The sequence below is a fragment of the Acartia tonsa genome, chromosome 2 (assembly GCF_053477335.1).
Source record: "Acartia tonsa isolate MP-2025a chromosome 2, ASM5347733v1, whole genome shotgun sequence".
Classification (NCBI taxonomy): Eukaryota; Metazoa; Arthropoda; class Copepoda; order Calanoida; family Acartiidae; genus Acartia; species Acartia tonsa.
In genome coordinates this window covers 40,348,159-40,370,224 of record NC_137261.1, presented here as the reverse complement: position 1 = coordinate 40,370,224, position 22,066 = coordinate 40,348,159, and the positions used below count along the sequence as shown (strand labels likewise).

General features: G+C 40.7%; 1 protein-coding gene across 1 annotated transcript; it reads right to left on the bottom strand.

Moving 5' to 3' along the window:
- Positions 1–1,357: 1,357 nt before the first annotated feature.
- LOC145311843 (beta-keto L-gulonate decarboxylase-like) lies at positions 1,358–21,006 on the bottom strand. Its single transcript, XM_080150844.1, has 12 exons — positions 20,903–21,006; positions 20,360–20,450; positions 19,750–19,820; positions 18,798–18,848; positions 5,340–5,386; positions 4,715–4,789; positions 4,106–4,220; positions 3,637–3,686; positions 3,218–3,275; positions 2,690–2,829; positions 2,118–2,261; positions 1,358–1,732 (listed from the first exon to the last, which is right to left on the bottom strand). The coding sequence occupies exons 1-12, from the start codon at positions 20,978–20,980 to the stop codon at positions 1,690–1,692; spliced, it is 963 nt and encodes a 320-aa protein (XP_080006970.1). The 5' UTR covers positions 20,981–21,006; the 3' UTR covers positions 1,358–1,689.
- Between the last annotated feature and the right edge of the window lie 1,060 nt (positions 21,007–22,066).

Sequence of the window (22,066 nt, the reverse complement as noted above, 5' to 3'; positions counted from 1 at the left end):
TTTAATAAACAATAATGGTTTTGTTTTACCTATCCTACTGACGAACAAATTATACTTGATTAGTAGATTTACTGGAATTATTTCATATTTTAGTTTTTACATTTAAATCTTAATTTACCTCCTCAACTATTATGACAGGGTATTTTTACATTTCTGCAATTTAGCTATTTTATTTTCAGATAGAAAACCTTTGTCAAATTAAGTTTTACCTGTTTATCATCCAATGCATTGAACATTTCAGCTTTATACTTTAAATAACTTTCTAAATCAATCCAACCCCAAAAATTAGTTTGAAAAGCTAAGTCCTCTATAACACATTTTTCCTTAAAAAATAAACAACTATCATTGGCTATTTTCAGAAACATATTTGCTGTTTTGTTAACCTCCTCGTGTCATAATTTTTCTCCTGCATCGAATTTTTGACCGGTGGTGTTACAAAAAATCAACATATTCAACATTGCTGAAACAATAAATCTATAGTATAGATGTATAACCAGACAACTACCTGGATCCCCCACTGTTGAGGACCTTTTTCGTCTGTTAGCAAATTATTTTCTGCTCTTCTATAGCGACCTGGCTGTGTCAATATTCCTGACGCTATTGGTTTGTTTTCAAAGACCCAATTGAGAAACGGTGCAGAGTTCTTTGGAAGAGGTCATACAGTTATTTAACCCTATTGTTTTACTCTAATGCTAAAGGAACAAATTAGAAACAGTCTGACAGTATATGTTGATTTATGATTAGACATGCCTCCTGGTTATAGGAATCATACTAGCGTATAAAATTCTTTTTTTTTGCATGTAAACTTTTACAGACATAATTTCCCCTTATTATTATATATATATATATATATTTTTTCAATTTTCCTAGCACCATCTCTACGTTTAATTTATTTAACACGTGCGTACAAATACTCTAAAAGTCCCAAATTTTATGCACACAATTATTCATTGTCATTTAAAACTGCGCAAAAATAATTTAATATTTTCATAATTGATTAATTAAGAAATTTATATTTAAAGAATATGGAAAATAAATATAAAAAAATCCATTTGCCATTTTTAGACAAAATATTATACATTTTTTATTGAAAATTTAAATTTTTCCCTCCAAGACCTTTAATTTTTACCCCCTCAAAGAAATTTTTATGATTTAATTCCAAGAGTTGAAATATTACTTGCAAGTGCAACCCATACTACTTATCTTGGGTTACATCCTAACCAAGTTCTAGCACCCGAGTTTCAAAAATGGAATTGCTGATTAAAACTTTGGTCAAAACCTAACATAACCTGATCCTTTGATAACTTTTGTAAAAAAAATCAGACACAATATATTTATAAAAAAATTCAAAAAGATAAAACTTGTTTATTTATTTCTCATTACTATATCATACAATTCTTATATACATAAGTATGTGATAGATGTTTTACAAGTTATAGAGCTCAATACTAAAATAAAGGAAATAAAGACAACTCGTATCATGGAATGAAAACAAAATAGCGGGTTTTGTCGTATTTTCACTGTAGCTTTTGATAGGTTATTTTAGGTTAGGTCAATGTTAATGATTGCTCCTCAGAGTTAGATCCCCCCGTAGTGGCTAGATATAGAGCTACTGTAAAAATACAACGAAGTCCACTACTTCGTTTTCTTTCCATGATCCGACAACTCTTTAAACAGATATTAAGTTTTTTAATCGCGTCCAAAGGAATGGGTGTTGACTGGTTTGTCTAGCCTTAACAAATATTTCCATTTTTCAAACTTATAACTTAAAACTATTTTAGCATATAATTTCTAATGATTTAGAGCGGAAAAGTTGTTCGTGTAAAATCCATAAGTATTTTTTGTTGGTGCTTGTTGTTCAGTTATGATCTTACTAACCATTATATGGAAGCTTAATTAACTCAGTTAACGGTTTCAGCCTTTTTTTTGTCCCCTTCCTATCCCCTCAAATAAAGCTTGCTGTGTTTAAGTTCCAGCGATTGAGCCCTTAGCCTATAGGGACGTATTTAAAAGATTCAAAGTTACATACAAAAAGCTTTAATGAAATGAAAAACCAAATCGGTTCAGTGGTTAGAGAGAAAGAAATACGTGGATATGAAAGAAATGGAAATATATGCCTGTATATGTACTGTGCCAGATTATAGTATCCCAGGTATTCAACCTCTGCAGGAGTAGTATCATAATGATAATGGCCTCCAGAGCTGACCTCAGCCTCGCCCCAGCCGTGACTGTGCTCCACGCGCAGATCTAGCCCTGGATCTCTATAAAGAGTAATGTAGATAGACATACCAAGTAATAAGCATTATTATATCAGAAAGGAACCCAGATAATTATGATCTTCAGCAATTAAAGTTAACTTGGGTGGAAAAAATAGCAACTCTCCCCCTTGAAATAAAAAATCTTTATAGTAAATCAAAATGCCCTACCCCACCTAGACCAAAAAGAACCCCTTCCCGATGCCTACTTTGCTTAAAGGATTGGGCAAAGGGGCTTAAAATCCCCTCCCCCGGATTCAAAGTGAATTGCACACCCTTGAATTTATCGTATTGTTCCATTTAAGTATTCCGATGATAATTAAAAGAAATTTTTTAGGAATAATTCTTGTTTTATTAGCACCAGGGGGGATGGGGGAGGCGGCAAAGGCCCGTGCCAACACAACAAATAAAGAGAGATAGATAGATAGATGTACCTAGAAATGAAGGTAGATAGGACTGTGAAGGGGGATGGAACCTCATAGAACTTCAACCAATTATTCACATCCTCATCAGAATTGATTGGGCAGGGGCTGAAGTCGGGCATTACGTGGATCTTCAATTTTCCAGATAAAACCTTATAAAACAATTGCTGGAATCTTACATTATTATTTAAACATGGGTATACCTGATTCTTGTGTAAGAAAGATAGATAGTTATGTATTTCAACATGTGACCATACAAAAAAATATTATTACACATATTCACATAGTTTTGATGCATAGTTTGGTAATTTCATAACCTCGGTTGGCCGTTGCAAAAGCTGAAAATACTAAGAGGGTTTGGGAAAGGTGTGAAGAAGGACGTGCATAAATACCCTTCAGTGTAAATTAAACTTTTTCAATTTTTACCCAACCTCAAGGCATACGCAAAGAAAAAAAAGTAGGGCCAAACTGATTTAAAGTATCTCAAAAATATTATTATGGATAAAAGGTCAGGTAGCTTATTTCTAATTTATCTACTACCTTAAATACACCTCCCATTCCAACTGCCTCTTCTCCATAGTGAGCCAACAGGGTTTCCCTAACAATAAAATAAAATATTAGTTTTCAAATTTTACCAATAGCGCAGAGTTATGACAAATAAACATAAGTTTTGTATCTTTTATATCATTACTTTTCCCCTGAGGTTAGAGACGAAGCAACTAGAAAAAAAATAGTATTATCTTAAGGGATAAGATAATGGACGATTACTTGACGTACATCCTTAATTATGATAAGCCAATCTCTAGATTAAATTATTTTGACATGACTGGTGTTTACCAACAAATAAAAAATTATTGAAATTACTATTGTTTACAAGCAAACGAATGAGAAAACTTGTTTACAAAGCTTTGAGTACCAATATAATTTACAGTCTACTTCCCACTCCCTTCCTGGGTTACCTCATGCACGAGACAAAATTCTTAGGTCCAGTCCTATTCTTACACGAGATCTGGAATACAAATAATAATTGGTATTTGCCACATTGTATTGTAGACAGTTTTCCGCGGAGAGTAAATGAAATATTATAGGATTAATTCCAGTTTGTTGGCTCCGAGAGGCCAAAGCCCTGGACCAACAGAGTTAATCCAATAATATTTCAATTTACCATCTGAGAAAAACTTTCAATAATACGATACAATATGTTCACAATATTTTGGTATGGCTCAAATTCGGTCTTAATTCATAAAATCGGATTAGGAGTCATACTGGATGGATAATTAATAATCAGTATGGAATTTAGTATTTTGGTAAAAGAAAAAAATCACGAAACCTTTCAATTTCTTTCTGCAAAATAACATTTATAACATATGAAATAAAAGAGAAGCTAGCTAATCAGTATAGAACCTGATTGGTTAGTTTTTAATTTACCTTTAGAACATTTCCCTTTTTCCCTTCACTTATGAACAAATTTCCTAGCAGCGCATTTCTTGTCTCTGTTGAGGGTAAATCCAAAGTCTTGTAGCTATTATCCTCATCAAAGGTTCTAAATATAAAACTTTGGGTACTTTCTTATTTTAGGTAAATTTGGGTACTTATGGAGAATGCCATATAATAGATATTCTTCTAGTAGACGCAGCTTACTGAAAATCAACACACACTAGCAGACAACAAAATTCAAAATAAGAGTTTTTGATTGGTTCTAAGAAAATCCTTGATTAATACCTTGAAAGTTAACAATAGAGATAAGAGAGGTATACTATTTTTCAGTTATACACAAAATCCTAATATATAAAATAGTAAGGTTTTTTTGCCTGAAGCTTACTATCTAAATAACTAAACTACTGAACCAATAAGGTTTTCTAATTTAGTTAAGCTTCATATATGACCTTTAACGATTTGAATCTAAATATTTAATTTTTAATATATTTATGTCTTGGGGTGGCATTGGGCTATTTTTCTAGTTCCTCTTTGTCACTTCGAAGTCCTTAGATACTAGGGGCGTAGCCGCTTGTAGAAAAAAAAGTGAACCAATTTTACCTGGAAATTTTAGTTTTCTGAACTACAGAGCCATCCTCATTTACAGTAAGGTTAGGCATCATTTCAGCATTTCTGATCATTAATAATTAAAAATGTTCATTTTATCTAATCCGCTCTTTGTTGGGTAGGTGATGGCCTAAACCCTGGCATAACCAAAGACGTTAAAAGGTATATCGGCTCACATGAAGGAAACTAGCACCCAGGCTAGTCTCCTTCATTCTACACCATTTGAGGCTAGGGTTCTTTATCCTTAAAATTTACAAGATATCGAGTAGTGGGACATTAATAGTAAGAGTAGGGGGAATGCCTTGTCCCAAAAGAGGGGCAACTCATTACAATGCGCAGCCAGACAAAGGTTGTACAATCAAAGGGTTGGATGTCTGCAATATTTGGGATATTAGTTCCTTTAGACTTTATTTTTAACTATTTTATAACTCTATAGAGACCATTATGAGAAAAATTACTTAGTATGTACAATAAGATTGTAATGATTTCATGTACATTGAATTTACTTTTAACTTTACATGTAAGGATCAATTTTCATTCTTTTTTAAGTAGATTCACAAAAAATTTAAAAGTTTTGTAAGTGGTCTATGGTATATTATTTTTATGAACATTATTCCTGTCGATATAGGGCCATGGACCCGCTCCAGCGCCAATCACAAAACCTCCCTGTAAAAAAGTTAATTAAATCCTATTTTTACTTATTATTAATGTTATAGAAAAACAATTTCTTTAAGAGCTGCAGAAAATAATGGCCTATAAAAAAATATTTATTGTGCGACCCAATCAAGTCCCAAAAGTTTGTAATCCAAGGAATGAGAAGACGTGTATATAAAACCTTGGAGACCGGTATAAAATACATTCCAAAGTCCCCTTCCTCCCTGGTCTTATCCTGGTTGTAAATTTTTTAACTAATAAAAAATAAGAGTTAACTTGTATTAAAAAATCACGAAATCTCACAATTTTAAGAAGGGGAGGAGACATTGACAGTTAAGCTCGATCTCGAGCAGGCTGGGAGTTATAGCACTCTAAATTATGTGAAAAAACCACATCGTTTAAAGTTCCACCCCCTTAAAAATCCCTGTGCTCGCCATTGAATTAAAATCTCTTCTTCAAAGTAATCTGGTAAGCCGAGCGTACTCGGCCCACGGGGTAACGAGTTCGGATTCAACGGGCCCTAGCCTTTAAGTATTCTACCAAACAAACAAGCAGGATTCAATCATACAGAATTATATATTTAAACTGAATAATCTTTACAAGTTATGTTTACTATATATATACAACAAAAATATAACAATGGTTAGGTTTGAAGGGGGTGTGGGGCGCTAGGGCTTAGCGCCCGACGGTAGACAGGCTGTGGGGGCAGCGGTGGTAAAAGGGGAGGCAGTGCCTCCCGATTATATAAGCGCATGATGGACTCGTGATAGTTGCATGTTCAAGTCCCCTCCCCACATTTAGGCAGGCTAGTTTGACCGCCGGGTGCGGGGTTAACAGCGGTCATGAGATGGATAGTGATATAATAGGATTAGTGCTGGGGGTTTGTTATCATAAGTCACAGCGAAGCAACTCTGTAATCGGCCTGTCCGTATGGGTGTCGTATTACCACAACCTCCCCTTCAAGGGTTGCGTGGCTCCTGAGCCACCAGGCCTTGAACCTGGGGATACGACAGCCGGCTCATGCGCCGGACAGGCAGTTCTTGGGGCACAGCTCGATGGAGGACAGCTCGGGCTACACAGGCTCCCCGGGACACTCGTTGCTCGGTCTGACTGTGGTTGGTGATCAGCATTGTCAGCTCCTGGTTGGCTTCTAGGCGTGGGTTGGCCACGGCCAGGCCTCGCCGCTGGAAATTTTGCCTCGTCTGCAGGATCAGTTCTGTCGCGGCTGGTAGCTGGACACGGAGGCCTAGGCAGACTCTGGTGGTTCCTAAGGGTGGAATGGTGATGGCAAAGGGCGCATAGAATTCCATGGGGGCGCCTGCTTGATTCAGGTTGCTTGGCCTCCTAGCTCCGACCCGGATGGGGATGGCTGTCATCAGCAGGGGGCACATGGCTTCTTCTTCTTCTTCTGGGGCGGCTTCTTCCATCGCAGTGGCTGGCTCTTCTCCTACAGGCTCGCTGCTGGCTGGCAGGTTCTCCATGTCTGAGTCAGGGTTCCAGATGGCATCTCTGAGTGGCTCTGGAGCGGGCGGCGGCGGCGGCGGTTCGTTGGGCTGCTCCTGCAGGTTTTCCTCCACTGGGTCACGATCTTGGCCGCTAGGCTGTGGGGCGGCTGCGGCTGGCTGATGCACTGGGAACTCTCCTGGGTTGCTAGCTGCGGGCGCCGCCGCTCCAACTGGCAGCTCGGTGGCATCCTCGTCGCCGTCCACGTCAACTTGGATGTCGTCTGGGATCTGGTGGGCAGTCACATCTCCAGTGTATTTGCGCAGTCGGCCTACATGCGCGGTAACTTCTGAGATTCTGGCTACTGGAGAGGCAGGTTTAATGACATAATGGACTTCTGTAGCTTTCCTCACTACTTTCCAGGGGCCAGTCCATCTCTTGGTAATCTTGGCTGCCTTTCCTGGCACCAGGCGAGGGGCCAGGTACCAGACCAAGTCTCCAACCTCATACTTGGCCGTGCCTTCGTAAGCTGCCGCGCTCCTCCTGATGGCTCCCTCCTCCTTCTGCTGGATGGCATCATAAACTGCATAGTAGCGCTGCAACAGAGCTTGGACGCTGGCTGGAACTGAAGCATATTCGGTCTCTGGCAGCCGTAGCACCATGTCCACCGGCAGTTTGGCCTCTCTCCCAAAGAAGGCCAGGAACGGGGTCACACCAGTAGATCTGCAGGCCTTGGTGTTGTAGGCAAAGGCGATGGCAGGCAGGTGGGGCTCCCAGTTGTTATCGTCTCTGTCTAGGAACAGGCGCATGCCTGTGTTGAGCGTCCTATGAAACCTCTCCACTCGGTTGGACTGCGGGTTGTAGGGTGGTGGATGTGTCAGGCCAATCTCGAGCCGGGAGGCCAGTTCCTGGAATACCTGGCCGGTAAATTCCATTCCATTATCGGAATGGATCTTCAGGGGGCATCCGAACGTGGCCAGGTGGCGGTGCAACAGGGCTTCAGCCACCGTGAGGGTGCGCTTGTTGGGGATGGCGTAGAGGCTGACAAACCGGCTAAATCCATCTTGGCAGGTGAGGATGTAGCGGTTCCCAGCTGGGGTCTCTGGCAGTGGCCCCACCAGGTCGATGAATAGGACTTGCTGTGGATACCCCTGGCGGGAGGGCACGTGGATCCCCTGCTTCAGCCTCTCCTTGGTAACTTTCTGGACACACTCAGGGCAGGTTTGTACCATCAGGCGGACGTCACGGGCCAGGTTGGGCCACCAGAAGTGCATGGCAACGCGGGCGATAGTTGCGTCCATCCCAAAGTGCCCAGCCATGGGGGTCCCATGGGCTAGAAAGAACGCGTCCTTCTGGAGGGCCGAGGGCAGCAGGTATCTTGTCCTCTCCCCTGTCAGAGTCTGGTCAGTGGTGGTGAGGCAGCCATGCTCGTCAAGCCCCAGGGCTGAGAAGCGGCTGGCGTACTGCTGCTCGTCTCGTTCCTTGCCACGCAGCTCAGCCTTGGTTGGGGCCTTGCCATCAGCCACCCATTGGCGGACACGGAGCAGGAGGGGGTCCTGTGTCTGGGCTTCCAATACTCTAGCTGAATCCAGTCGGGCGGCAGGAGGCCGGCTAGCTGCGGCCTCCCCTGGCTGGCCCAGGTTGTGGATATACTCAGCCTGCTCTGCTAATTCTTCGGCGCTCGCCGTTGGCATGTTGGCATCTTCCCGGCGGCTGAGGGCGTCGGCGTTGGTGTTCTGAGTGCCAGGCCTGTGGCAGACGGTAAAATCCAAGGCCGCTAGCTCCTCCTGCCAGCGGGCCACCATCCCTGTGGATGTGTTCAGTGATTTCATCTGTAGCAGGGCAGAGGAATCAGTGTTGATTTGGAAGCTGCGGTAGGACAAGATGCCGTGGAATTTTCGGATCCCATAGATAATGGCGGCCATCTCTCCCTTCCAGGACGGGTAGCGCGTTTCAGGGTCGGTTGTCTTGCGCCCCACGGCGGCAATCAGCCTCTCCTTGCCCTCCTGGCATTGACTCAGTATGGCAGAGATGGCGCGGCTGCTGAAATCTGTGGTGAGCTGGAACACTGCTGGTAAATCAAACCTGGGCGGCGCTCGGATGGGGGCCTGGCGGAACTTGTCCTTGAGTTGCAGCAGCTGGGCTTCCATCTCAGGCGTCCAGGTTAGGGCCTTGGCCGTCTTCTGCCGATTCATCTCGTAGGTGAGGTCTGCATACTCTGGGATGAACAGGCGGTAGTATCCAAAGAAGCCCAGCAACGCCAGCAAATCCTTGGGGGTGCTAGGGGCTGGCCAGTCCAAGATGCGGTCAATATAGTCCTCTTGCATGGCTATCCCCTCACGGCTGAGGGTGTGACCCAGATAATCCACCTTGGACCGGAACAACTTGGTCTTGGCTGGCTTGAGGCGGATCCCTCCCCTGCGGTGGGCTTCCAAGACCTCTCGGAGCCTGGCCAGGTGGGCCCAGGTATCCTGATGGAAGGTCAGGACGTCGTCAAGGTATGACTGGAGGTTGGCTGTGCCTAGTGGGTTTAGGACCCCTGCAATAAACCTGGAATAGACAGACGGTGCCGTAGCCAGGCCAAAGGGCATCCTTTTCCATTGATACAAGCCCCTGGGGGTGGTGAAGGCGGTGCAGGGCCGGCTATCCTCAGACACACGGATGGTGTAGTAGGCAGCCACCGCGTCTAGAGCACTGTAGACACGGTGCCCGCCAGCTCGTTCCACCAATTGCTGGATCCTAGGCAGGGGGTAGCTGTCCAGCTCCAGACACTTGTTGAGGGCCCTGTAGTCGACGGCCCAGCGGGTGCTCCCGTCCTTCTTCTTGATGGGCACCAGGGGGCTGCTCCAGGCGGAGTCCGACGGCTCTATAACTCCTTCCTGCAGCCAGGTGTCCAGTTGTTTCTCCAGTTCAGCCTCTTGCCGCGGGTTCAGATCCCTGAATCTCTGGCGGATCGGCTGGGTCCCTGGTTTGAGGCGCAGCTGCAATTCAACCACATCTGTGCAGCCGGGGGTAGAATTGGAGAAGACGTCCCTGTACTCTGACAACGTAGTCCAGACCTCCTTCTTGAGCAAGGGGTCCTTGCGTAGGAACTCATTGTCTTCCATCTCCAGGGCCTCCCACAACTCTTGCATGTCTATAGGCTCAGCAGGTTCTTGGAACGAGTGGAGACGCGGGGGAGGCGTATCAGAGACCTCCAAAATGTCAGGTTTGACCAGCTCCCCTGCCACTGGGAGGCCAGCATCCAGCAAGAGGGGCACCTCCCCCTCATTGACCACCAGTACTCTGAACACAGTGGCAGAGCCAGGCCTGTGGGCATACAGGCCCTCTGGAATGACAAGGTCCTCCCCAAACCTCTGTTCTGGGGCAGCTAGTTGAATGGCATCCTTGGTGCGATGGCCCACTAGCTCAACAGGGACCGCCATAACCCCGCGGCCAGGCAGGACCACCCGCTTGGCTGTGCGGAGCTGGGGTGGTTGACCGTCAGTTGGAGTGACAGCGCTTAGCCTATACGTGGCTGGTGAGGGGTCAGCCTTGGCTCCGGGACCCACCGGCCGCGACTTGACGGGCTCGGCTTCTGGAGAGGCTGACGTGTCGGAGCCAGGCGTGGCTCCGGGGGCGTCCGGCCACGATTTGACGGGCTCGGCGCTGGGAGAGGCCAAAGTGCTGGGTCCAGCTTTGGCTCCGTGGGCGTCCGGCCGCGACTTGACGGGCACGGCGCCGGGAGAGGCTGGGGCCTGAGAGCTGAGTGTGGCTCCGGATACATCAGACCGCGACTTGACGGGTCTGGACTCGGGCTTGGCTGGTGGACTGGCTGGAGGTCCCAGGTAGAGGGGGCCAGGTGGACACGGCTGGCCGTTAATAAAAGTGTCGGAGGAGAAGATGGGTTCTGGAGGGCTGGCAATCTCAGGAAACGTTGTTGGCAGGCTCTCCCTTGGCACCTTGGGCACTGGGGGCAACCCCATGGCTAGCAGGTTAGCTCCCTTGTGTGCGTTGAGCTCAGCGTCCACCCAGTGTGTGCCTTTCTCAACCACACGCGGCTGCTCAGGCAGGGGGCCTGGCAGAGGCCCCTCATAGCTTAGCTCTCTCTCGGCTGTCTCCCGGTCAATGGGGACGCCACGGAGTGGGATAAACTCCCCACGCGCCCACAAGCAAGGTGGTTGCATGTCGAAACAGAGCCTAGTTCCGAACTCCTTGAGAAAATACCCTCCTAGGTTCAGAGGGTGTGAGAGATTTCGGACCACAGACACGTGGTATAGATGGAGTATAAGAGTGTGTGAAACTGCCATATATAACTCTTTTAATTTTCCAATTACCTGGAGGGGCTGGCCGTCCTCATTAGCAGTCAGGATCTGGGTGTTGTCCGGAATCAACATGCGTTGCACGCCCATCGCGTGCATGAGGTGCTCAGAAATTACAGCAGACCCTGGTACACGGTTGCCAGAGTCAATCATGGCATCAACCTGTACATGCTGGGCAGGGTCAGGAGTAGGAAACCTCACCCTGATATGGCAGGGGAAGTGGAGGTCCTGCCCTTGAGACAAGGGGGCCTCTCGTTCGGCTGGGGTTGGCAGAAACTTTGGTGGTGGCCGCACCGCAGCTATGGTGGTATCGCTTACCATGGTGGCTTAGACTGTAGCTTCGAATCACTAGAGCTTATTAATTATCACTTGGTCAACAATTTTATATTTATTTTTATCACTTGGTTGACATTTTATACACAATGATGTGTTGTTATCACTAGGAGCTCTAGGTGCGATTCTGGAAGCACTGGCAGCAGGGAATGTCCGTCCTGCAAGGTTCAGAGGGGTGACGGCGGTAGGGAATGACCCGTCCTACAGCGCCGCTGGTTCGAATCCCGACAAATGGCGGCAGGGAATGGCCCGTCCTGCAGCGCCTCAGGTTCGAATCCTGGGAGGCAGCGGCAGGGAATGTCCCGTCCTGCCGTGCCTGTGGCTCAAAATCTGCTATCCGTCGCAGTGGTAGGGCTTACTTGTGTGCTGAAGCTTCGCAGCCACACATTGCCTTCTTAGGGAGACCAGCACACAGCTGTCTGTCTCGTAGGTTTGGCCTGGGTGTCCTGGGGCTTGTCCCAGCTACACTTGCCAATTTAGACTCAGTTTTGTAGCCGTCTGAGCTAAATTATCCGATTGCCGTGGCTGCGCACCTAGCGCTACTCCTACACGACACGGAAAAAGCGTCTTAACTGGCGCTTTTAGCAGGCTAAATCTGCTTGCCGTAGGCCAGAGGCCCACATATTGCGTTCAAAATGATGGAAATTCGACCTAAAAAGGCCGTCTCACGGGTCAGTTGGCGGCTGATTGTCCCCTTACTTGCCAAAGGGTCCAATCAGAGGTAGAATAGGCTAGTTTCTGTAAGGCTCGATTGAAACACGCTGACACCAAGTTCTGGTAAGCCGAGCGTACTCGGCCCACGGGGTAACGAGTTCGGATTCAACGGGCCCTAGCCTTTAAGTATTCTACCAAACAAACAAGCAGGATTCAATCATACAGAATTATATATTTAAACTGAATAATCTTTACAAGTTATGTTTACTATATATATACAACAAAAATATAACAATGGTTAGGTTTGAAGGGGGTGTGGGGCGCTAGGGCTTAGCGCCCGACGGTAGACAGGCTGTGGGGGCAGCGGTGGTAAAAGGGGAGGCAGTGCCTCCCGATTATATAAGCGCATGATGGACTCGTGATAGTTGCATGTTCAAGTCCCCTCCCCACATTTAGGCAGGCTAGTTTGACCGCCGGGTGCGGGGTTAACAGCGGTCATGAGATGGATAGTGATATAATAGGATTAGTGCTGGGGGTTTGTTATCATAAGTCACAGCGAAGCAACTCTGTAATCGGCCTGTCCGTATGGGTGTCGTATTACCACAGTAACAACAAGCAATAAAAGAAGAGGAAAGATTAATTTATCTATCATTGTTCTATCCATGCAATTTTTTTCAATGGTCAAATATTTTAAGGTACAGGAAATAGGGAAAGGTGTAAAAACGGATTTATTGATGCATATGACGACGATACGGATTTTAAGATAGATAGACAGATACACAAACATTTATACAATAAATCTAATTTTGAAATAGCATATTTGATTAGTATTTATTCAATATTTGAATAAAATTTAATCAAAGTATAAAATCTACGGCATATTATAGATTGTCAATTCATCTACATTTTTATTGAAGAATAGTTATTTCTCGCATTGTAGTATAAACAGATTTCCTCGGTTATAAAAAAAACTGGTAATAATGTTATGATAGTACTTTTTTATAATCGTAGAAAACTGTATATAATACGACGCTAGACATTTTTTCGTATGGCTGAGAACCGGTTCTAATCCACCGGATATTAAACGGCTTCGAAGTGATACGGAAAAATGTTTCAACCTGTTCTTCAAATTATCTGTCATTCACTTAAAAGTTTGGTAGTGTAGTAAAAACACCATAATGTGATCTCTATGTGTGAGTTTTGTTTAGGCTTAGATTAAAACACAGAGAAGACCGAAAATACATAAAGGTACAGGAAATAGGGAAAGGTGTAAAAACGGATTTATTGGTGCATATGACGACGAGACAGATTTTAAGATAGATAGACAGATAAGCAAACGTTTGTATAAAATATATAATTTTAAAAGAATATAATTGACTTATTCAATATTTATTTAATAATTTATTTAATATGTAAACCAAAAGTTAAAAAAAATTTTTGATTCAAATTGAAATAATCATTTGGACAAAAAAACATAAACATTTAATATCAAAATTAATAAATTATAATTACATTGCATTGAAAAAATAAAATAATTATTAATAAACTTTTTCTAGTAAAAAATGTTACTAAGGGTTTAACACAATTAAGTAATGTTAGTTTATATTTTTGTTGGAAAAAAAAGAATTAAGCTATTATTTAAATTATCTGTTTTTTCACTTAAAAGTTTGGTAGTGTTGTAAAAACACCATCATGTGATCTCTATGTGTGAGTTTTGTTTAGGTTTAAATTAAAACACAGAGAAGACCGAAAATATTCTGATACAGTGTGTGACTTCATTTCCCCATAAATATAAGAACATCAAATATATCGTGAGATTTTGATTTTTTTGTAAATATATATAATTATGCTAATTTGATTTATAGTTTTAGAGGCATTTAGTGGCGCTTGATTGAAGGTGAGTGGAAAGTAATTCGACCCTCTACTTTCAATGTTAGTTTTTAAAAGAAAAAGTAAAACAAAAATTTGTGGAAGGAGCTATTTTTAGATATAAATTTTTCCTGGTCATATAAAAGTCTTCAGTGCAATGGATAGCCATATTGGTCCAGTGGATAACGTAATGTTATGATACAGACAGATAGATAGATAGACATCCTGTTACTTTCATAAAAGGATATTTATAATGATCTGTAGCTTTACGATATTAAAATCATTTTTCATACCATAAAACTTAAAATAATCTTTGATACATTAATCCATGGCTCGAAGTCCAGTATCCGCGCATCTTATAACGGATTTCTTTATGCGGTACAGAAGACACACCACTTAATACCTGATGGGAGAAAGGCCCCGTCCAATTAACAGCCATTCAATTTCTATACTCATTCTGCCATTCGATGCTTTGTACAATGTTACAGAGTCTAATTGATTGCACCAATAATGTTAATGTATATAAGAGGTGATTATGTTTATCATAAATAGGGGGGGGGGGGGGGGGAATTAGATAAATTTCCTATCCGCATATCCCTACTAGATACAGGAAGACGATTCCTAATTTAAGTGATGATTCATACTGAGCATAGCGGTTTTGTACATTTTATGTATTTAAACATAAGCATACAAAACAAAACAAAAAAATAATTATTACACATAATTACATAATTTTAAGCGTGGTTTAGTGCTTTCAAAACTTGGATTGGACGTTGAAAAATCTGTAATAACCAAGACAAACATGTTCAAAAGATTTTAAGGTTTCTAGCTAGATAAATTATATTGCATGTGTTTAAAGAGATAGGGAGGTGAGTTGATTTGGATTGTAAATAATTACAGGTTTCTTAAGTTTCATAAACAAGATCTTTCATTCATTAGCTTTAACATTTTCGGGGCTAAATTCAAGTTTTGGATTAGCGGCTTAAAAAAAACTTTTTCTAATGTAGAAAGAAATAACACAATATTAGTGATAAATTAGTTCCTTAATAGAACAAATGATACATTTTTGTTTAATATAAACTTCCTTAATTTCCAAATATAATTATACTCTGAAGCATAAGTTTAAAAAACAATGTTTTACTGTTTATTTTCCATTTTATCCAATAAGTGTTTTTTTATGTGGTAAAATATAATTGTTTCTATAGACTACAACTTAAATTCAAATTTACAATATAGAGTTCTCCCGTTTTAGGCTATTTTACTGAGCTGTCTCCCCTAGATACTAGGGAACATCCACTAGTGTATTATATATATACTAGCGGCTACGCCCCTAGAAGGCTCTATGGGCATTTAAGGTCGGAGGGGGAAAAGTCGACACCATTCCATTTTAAATTTGAGTTTCAATAGAGTAAAAAAATAATTTTTTGGGGGGACGGGGGTGAAGACACCCTCCCCAAAAATAGTTTAAAACCTTCCCAGGACCTATAAGAAGCTTCACTATAAAGGAGAACAATATCTGTTCAGCGGTTAGCGAGATCCTTCGGGACAGACAAAAAACGCTTACTACTTTATGTAATAGAATATATATGTACTAGCGGCTTCACCCCTAGCCTCTAGGGGCTTTTTCCTTAAGAGGTAATTTTAAAAAAATGTAGTAAATGTGGTGGATCTTCGTCATCTGCATCAACAAAAAAAATTGAGGATCTCCATCTTCGTCATCTCCATAAAAAAAATGGGGGGGGGGGGTTGGTGGGGGGGTGTCCCACCCCCCAAGAATAGCCTAAAACCACCACAGGACCAGTAGGTATATTCCCTGAAGAGTAGAATCCGATCGGTTTAGTGGTTACCAAGATCTTAAGGGACAGACGGACGGACGGACAGACATCATTCTACTTTGTATTATAGATATATCCAACCCTATGAAATTATTTTTGATATAGGTATATTTATACAGTTAGTACTCAAAAGTGTTAAGTTACTCCAACGACCCCTCCCCCGCTCCGAATTTAAAAACAAGGACACCCTTATCCATATGTAGCGCAGTTATTACAGACAACAGCAATAATTAATAAATCTTTTATCTATATCATTATCTGGCATTGCTGTTGAATGTAAAATTTGCTTTACGTCATTTATAAAATAGATTATAAAACCATCAATAAACAAGGAATCTACGGGTAGCGTATTCAACTAGTAGAACGTACGAACAAACATAAAGTAATTATAAAATAGCTACGCTAATTAGCCCAAACCCCCAACTGGATATATTTTCACATCCCTCGAGGAGAAATGTTTTAAATCAAAATTGTTAGAGTTACCAGGGAGGTAAGGGACATTTATTTACACAGGCACACAAAATGATAAAGCAGCTCTATTTTATTCGTTGGCTTCACAATTTTGAGGACTTTTATTGGATCTTGGTTGATTTGACAATCTAACAATCTCCAAACTTTTTTCCAATCTAAAAAGGGGTAGTTTTGTTTATCATAGTGGAAAATGTAGATCCATTTCTTGTTCGTTGTCTTATCCCTTTATATTCCTTGTGTTACCCGACACTCCATTTTAAAGATCATAAATCTCCCTTTTATTGTGATGCTCTCCTCTGATATTCTCTACTTGGGCACTTTTCATTAAAGTAAATCTTTTCTATAATTTACTGATTACGTGTCTCATTGTCGAAACAACATTATTACTTTAGATTATCGTTGTAGAGATGATTTTCTAAAAATGGGGATTTACATACTCTAACAATTATTTTAAAACTAGAATAGACTAAAACTGTCTTTGACCCTATACAAAGGTTCACTATTATAGGGTACTCAATCGGTTCAGTGGTTAGCCAAATCTTAACAAACATATCCTTACTTCTTTAAGTAATAGAATTGACCAGGGATCTAAAGGGATAAAACAATGGCCGATAGATGTACATCCCTAATTGTCATACACAAAAATACCAGGGAGTAAGGGAGGGGACAATGGATCGAATATTCAATTTTTAAGGAGTCTCAGACTTTGGGGACTGGCTTAAAGGGAATGTGCACGAATACAGCGGATTCTTACTGATTTTGGGGACTTGCGCATCAATGCCCCGCTAACTAGATGAGCTAGTTTTGAATATGCAGACAGAAAAGTTTGTTATTTATCGCTGGTTTTAACAAATATTTTTTCCCAAGAAAATGTCTTTTCATGTATAGAAACTCTACTGTGATATTTATGTATTAAATAATCTAAGAACCGCTTGAGTTTAGGGGTCAGTTATAAATATATCAGAATGGTTGAGGTAGTTCTAAACAAGATTTTTCTAGTGATTAATTACAGAATGTTTACTACATTGTGATGTGTTGATAATTTAGTTTTCAAGTAAATGATTTTTTTGTTAGAACTAATTTTGTTCTAAATTAGGTTACCATGATCCCTTTACAATTTTGGTAAAATTTTCTTGATAAATCTGGTTTTCATTGCTTTTCAGTGAACCCTCTTAAATTGAATTAATTGCCCATTGTCCCCTCCCTTACTCCCTGCAAAAATACCCCTTTTGTAGATTATAATTAGTGGTTGAAAAGTTCGGATACTCAACATGATAAACCAAGCAATCAAAATCCAATAAATGTCCCCAAAAGTGTAGAGCCAACGAATAAGAAACGTTAATATAAAACTTTGGGGACTAGAGTAATGAACAGCCCTATGTCCCCTTCTTCCTGTGAATTGACCCTTTTTTTCATAACTCACAAACTCGGCTCCGCCCACACTTATAACGTTATTCTTCTTATTCTCTTACGGAGACAGACTGATAAATTTTGATAGACTATATAAAACCCCCGCCTATTTCCTGTTTTAGAATAATAATAACTTTCTTGATTGTTTACCTCCCCCCTCCCCACCCACTTATATCCTTAGAAAAAGAGCCAGGATGTTTGTCTATCCGTCTGTTTGTGTGTATATTTATCTAGAGAGGGTGGGGATATTGAGCTGTTTGTTATACTAGTCCCCTAAGTTTTATAATAACGTTTTCTTATTCGTTGGCTTAACAACTTTGGGGACTAACTTTAATCTACAGAAGAAGTAATTTTGTGTATCATCATTGGGATGTACATCAATTTATCGGCCATTATCTTATCCCTTTAGATCCCTAGTAGCCTACCTTTCTAAGAAAAATTGCCCCTATAAAAAATGACAAACTTAACTAAATAAATTGTTATTTACTTTTAATTTTCTAAAACTAAATCTCAATGTGGGGGGAAGGGGTTGACATCCTCCCTACCCCATTCCTCCACTTTTGAACGAGGTCCCAGAAATATCTTATTATACTATAGTTTCAAGAGAGATTTAATTCACATTTTTCAATTTTAGGCTCAAATGAAGCAAGATACCCTTTAAATTGTACCGTTAATAAAGCCACCCTTGAATGTCTTAACTTGAAGAAAGCCACCCCAAAATAGGAAGAAATTCTATCAAATCTAATTTTAAAATGGACTTTGTAGAGGGTTTCGTCGTATTTTCACAGTAACTTTTCTCATATTTCTAGTTCCTTCGAGGGGCTCCAACTCTGCGGGACAAATTTCCTAACCCTGCGGGACAATCATTAACATTTGCCTACCTAACCTAAAATAACCTATCAAAAGCTATTGTGAAAATTTGGAGAAACCCGCTACTTCGTTTTCTTTCCATGGTCCTTAATTTCTTTTTAAAAATTGTTCATCAGAATTTGACTTAGTTTTAAAATCAGTCATATAGAAAGAAATATTAAATTATAGACGCATACATTCGACAGACAAACCTCTTATGTTTAAGTGTTTTAAAATATTTAGATAGCAAATATTTACCTTTTCCAAGTTGGAGAGCTTTGGATAATCTTTCATATCATAGATCTTCTCCTAAAAAAAAAAGCTAAAAAAAAACTATTTATATAAAAAACAAGGATGACAACATCCATAAAAGCGAAGCACTTAAACAGTAGGACAAACGGACATTAACACTTATATAGTGTCAGAACTGAATAATCATAATATAAATGTATAAGAGTCAAAGCAAAATTGTAAGTAAAATGTGTTGAAAAACTGCTTGATTCAGGATAATGTTTATGGACATACTTACATTTCTAGGACTTGATTATAGAGTTGCTTCGCTTATTACATTATACTTTGTTGTCCCAGGAATCAATATACCAAAAATCAGATCAATCGGATGATTAGATCACATAAAAATTTGTTGTTAAAAAAGTAAAAAAATCAACATGTTTAAAATGGACGTACGGACATTTTGGTGATAATTATAGAGTTGCTACGCTTTCTAAATCGTACCTAACTATTAAAGGAATCACCATGCAAAATTTGAAATCGATAGGACAATTCTAACATGCCTAAATTAACGAAAAAAGCTATCCGTTACGGACGTACGGACGGACCGACCCTAATTATAGAAAAGCTTCGCTTTTAAAAACAAGGATGGCAAAATCCATAAAAGGAAAGCTCTATAATCAGACGTAGGACAAACGAAATTACATTTGAAGAGTTCAAAACTTGAAGAAAATCAATTAATTCAGAATTGCTAAAATACAGGATACTTTTTAAGGATAAAATTACACTTATATGACTGTCTGCATCATCCCTCCTTTTTCGACTTATTTTTATGACGTCACACATGATACATGACAATTTTTACTGTACTGTAGTTTAATAACATTAAAAAGACAACTTAAGCTGTGCCACTCATGATATAATATTCGTTGTTTTAGGACAATGGTGCTGATCGATCAATTTTTTTTAAACACCATACCTTCATTGGGGTGGGCATAAGGTATGGAACCCCTCCTACGTCCATCAGCCTAGTAGCTCCTCCAAGACCCTCTTAACAAGTTTCATAAAATTATCATGAAATAATTGAACCAACGATATTTGATTAAATTAGTTCTTTTCATAAAAACGTCGCGTCAAAGATGTTAAAAGGGATAATACTACTTAAGGGACAAGACAATGATGAATTGATATACAAGCCCATAAACCAGGGTTCGGAAGCCGCGCATAAGCCGCGTGTAAGCCTCAGTGAAATCTTCATTTTATCACTATAAAATTCAGCTGGATGTATAAAACTGCTCTTTAGCAGACAATCTTTCTTTCGGAAATTTCTTTTTCTGCTCACAAGCAGGTTTAAAACTGAGGCTTATGCGCGGCTGAGGCGCGGCTTTCGAACCCTGCCATAAACATGAGATAAATAGTTTCGGTTAAGTTTCATTATATAGTTAAGCTTATTAAAGTCTTTGGAATGGTTTGGGATTTTAATAATGCATCCGTTTACCCATTAATTATGCCCCTAGAGGCTAGTGGGCTAGGCTCACAACCGCTGATTAATATTGTAATATGCATTGTATTATTTAGTCAAACTAAACCTGCAGCTAAACCCCATTCTTTTAGGTCAGGGCATTCCACCACTTCTACACTAACGGTTCCAAAGTTTTCGGAAAGGCCTGTTTGCAGCACCTAGATAATCATGGTTTTGGGTTATTTCGAAATATGCTCCATATTTATTTTTCTTTTCTGGGAGGCTTCATAAATGTGTTTGAAAGGTTTAAGGCTATGTATTCTTAATTCTTAATCTTGAATCTTGGTTCTATATGTTCGCGCAGTATTTGAACCAACCGGTTAAACCTACTCTCAAAATATTCTGAAATAACACTACTAGGTTAGGTTGCTAGAGTGGATATGCCAGACTACCTTAGCGACGGACTTCAATGCCATACGGACATACAGACTCGACGGACGTAGATACATACCCTAATTATAGAGTGGCTAGTCCTACTACCTTAGCTACGTCCTGTAGGCTAGGAACATGCAGGGCAGCATGTTCAACAGGCAGACTATCAGATGCCACGCGGACATACAGACATACTAAATAGACATGCCACAATTATAGAGTTGCTATGTCCTACTACCTTAGCTACGTCCTGTAGGCTAGGAACGTGCAGGGCAGCATGTTCAACAGGCAGACTATCAGATGCAAGGGCCGACATGTTAAAGTCTGAAAAATGTGGTAAAGTCCACTTCTTCGATACTTTACAGATATCCACGATGGAACCTGCAGTCCTGTCTTCTTGTCAAAGTTGTTCGTCCGAATAAAACAGTCTTCTTTCTTGTTAAGTCTTTATTGATCTTGTTGGTTCTACATTTTAAACATGACTGAATATTACAATGATTGAATGAGTATTTATAGTCAGTGCAAATAAGTATTATAGAATACATAATAAAATTTACAAATAGTATAAACATGGTGCCATTCTAAAGATAGAAAGGTCAAATTCATCATGCTATAGGAAGGTGTGGTGGGTTGGGTATTTTTGTGTTCATTTGAACTGACAATAGTTATGTATACATATGTACACAATAATTGCCTTCACAATATGGTCCCATGTTGAAGAGTACAAAGTTTGAACTGGAACACATCTGGTATTATTGTGTACACTTGAACAGGCAGTAGCTGGTGTACAGATGTATATCATTGCCCGTTTCCATGTTGATTGTAAAGTTGAACATCACAGCAGGATTTTATAACCGGTACTGTATAAACACAAACTTGAATCTATGGTGTGATGTGTGGGGGCTGGTACAAAAAGGGAAAGGTTGCCCAAATATGAATTCATGTTTTCCCTTGTGTGGTCACACCATTGTTTCTTACATAACTGAATTGCATGTATAAGGTTGGGGGGCTTACAACAAAAGGGAAGGTAGTCCAGAGGCAAGCCTAATGTTGAAGTTCCATTTATGCTGGGAGTTGATAACAGAAAAAGGGAAGGCAGCCCAACCAATGGTCTGGTTCCTCTATTTCAAGGACTGGAATTCTCCATGGTGTGATTGTTGGGGGTTTGTCAAAGGGAAGGGCAGCCCTTATTCCAAACTTGAATTTCAGTGCTTAGGCACACAACAACTGAATGTTTTAGGAGTTCAAATCTTACTGCCCTGTCTCTCAATTGATTTTAACATGCAATATTAACTTCAATGAGTAACAACTATAAGAATGTACAAAACAGGACAATTTGACTCTTAATGATTTTCACATCAGTTTCTGTATTATTGTTCATAATAGTTTCTAGTAAAAGAAT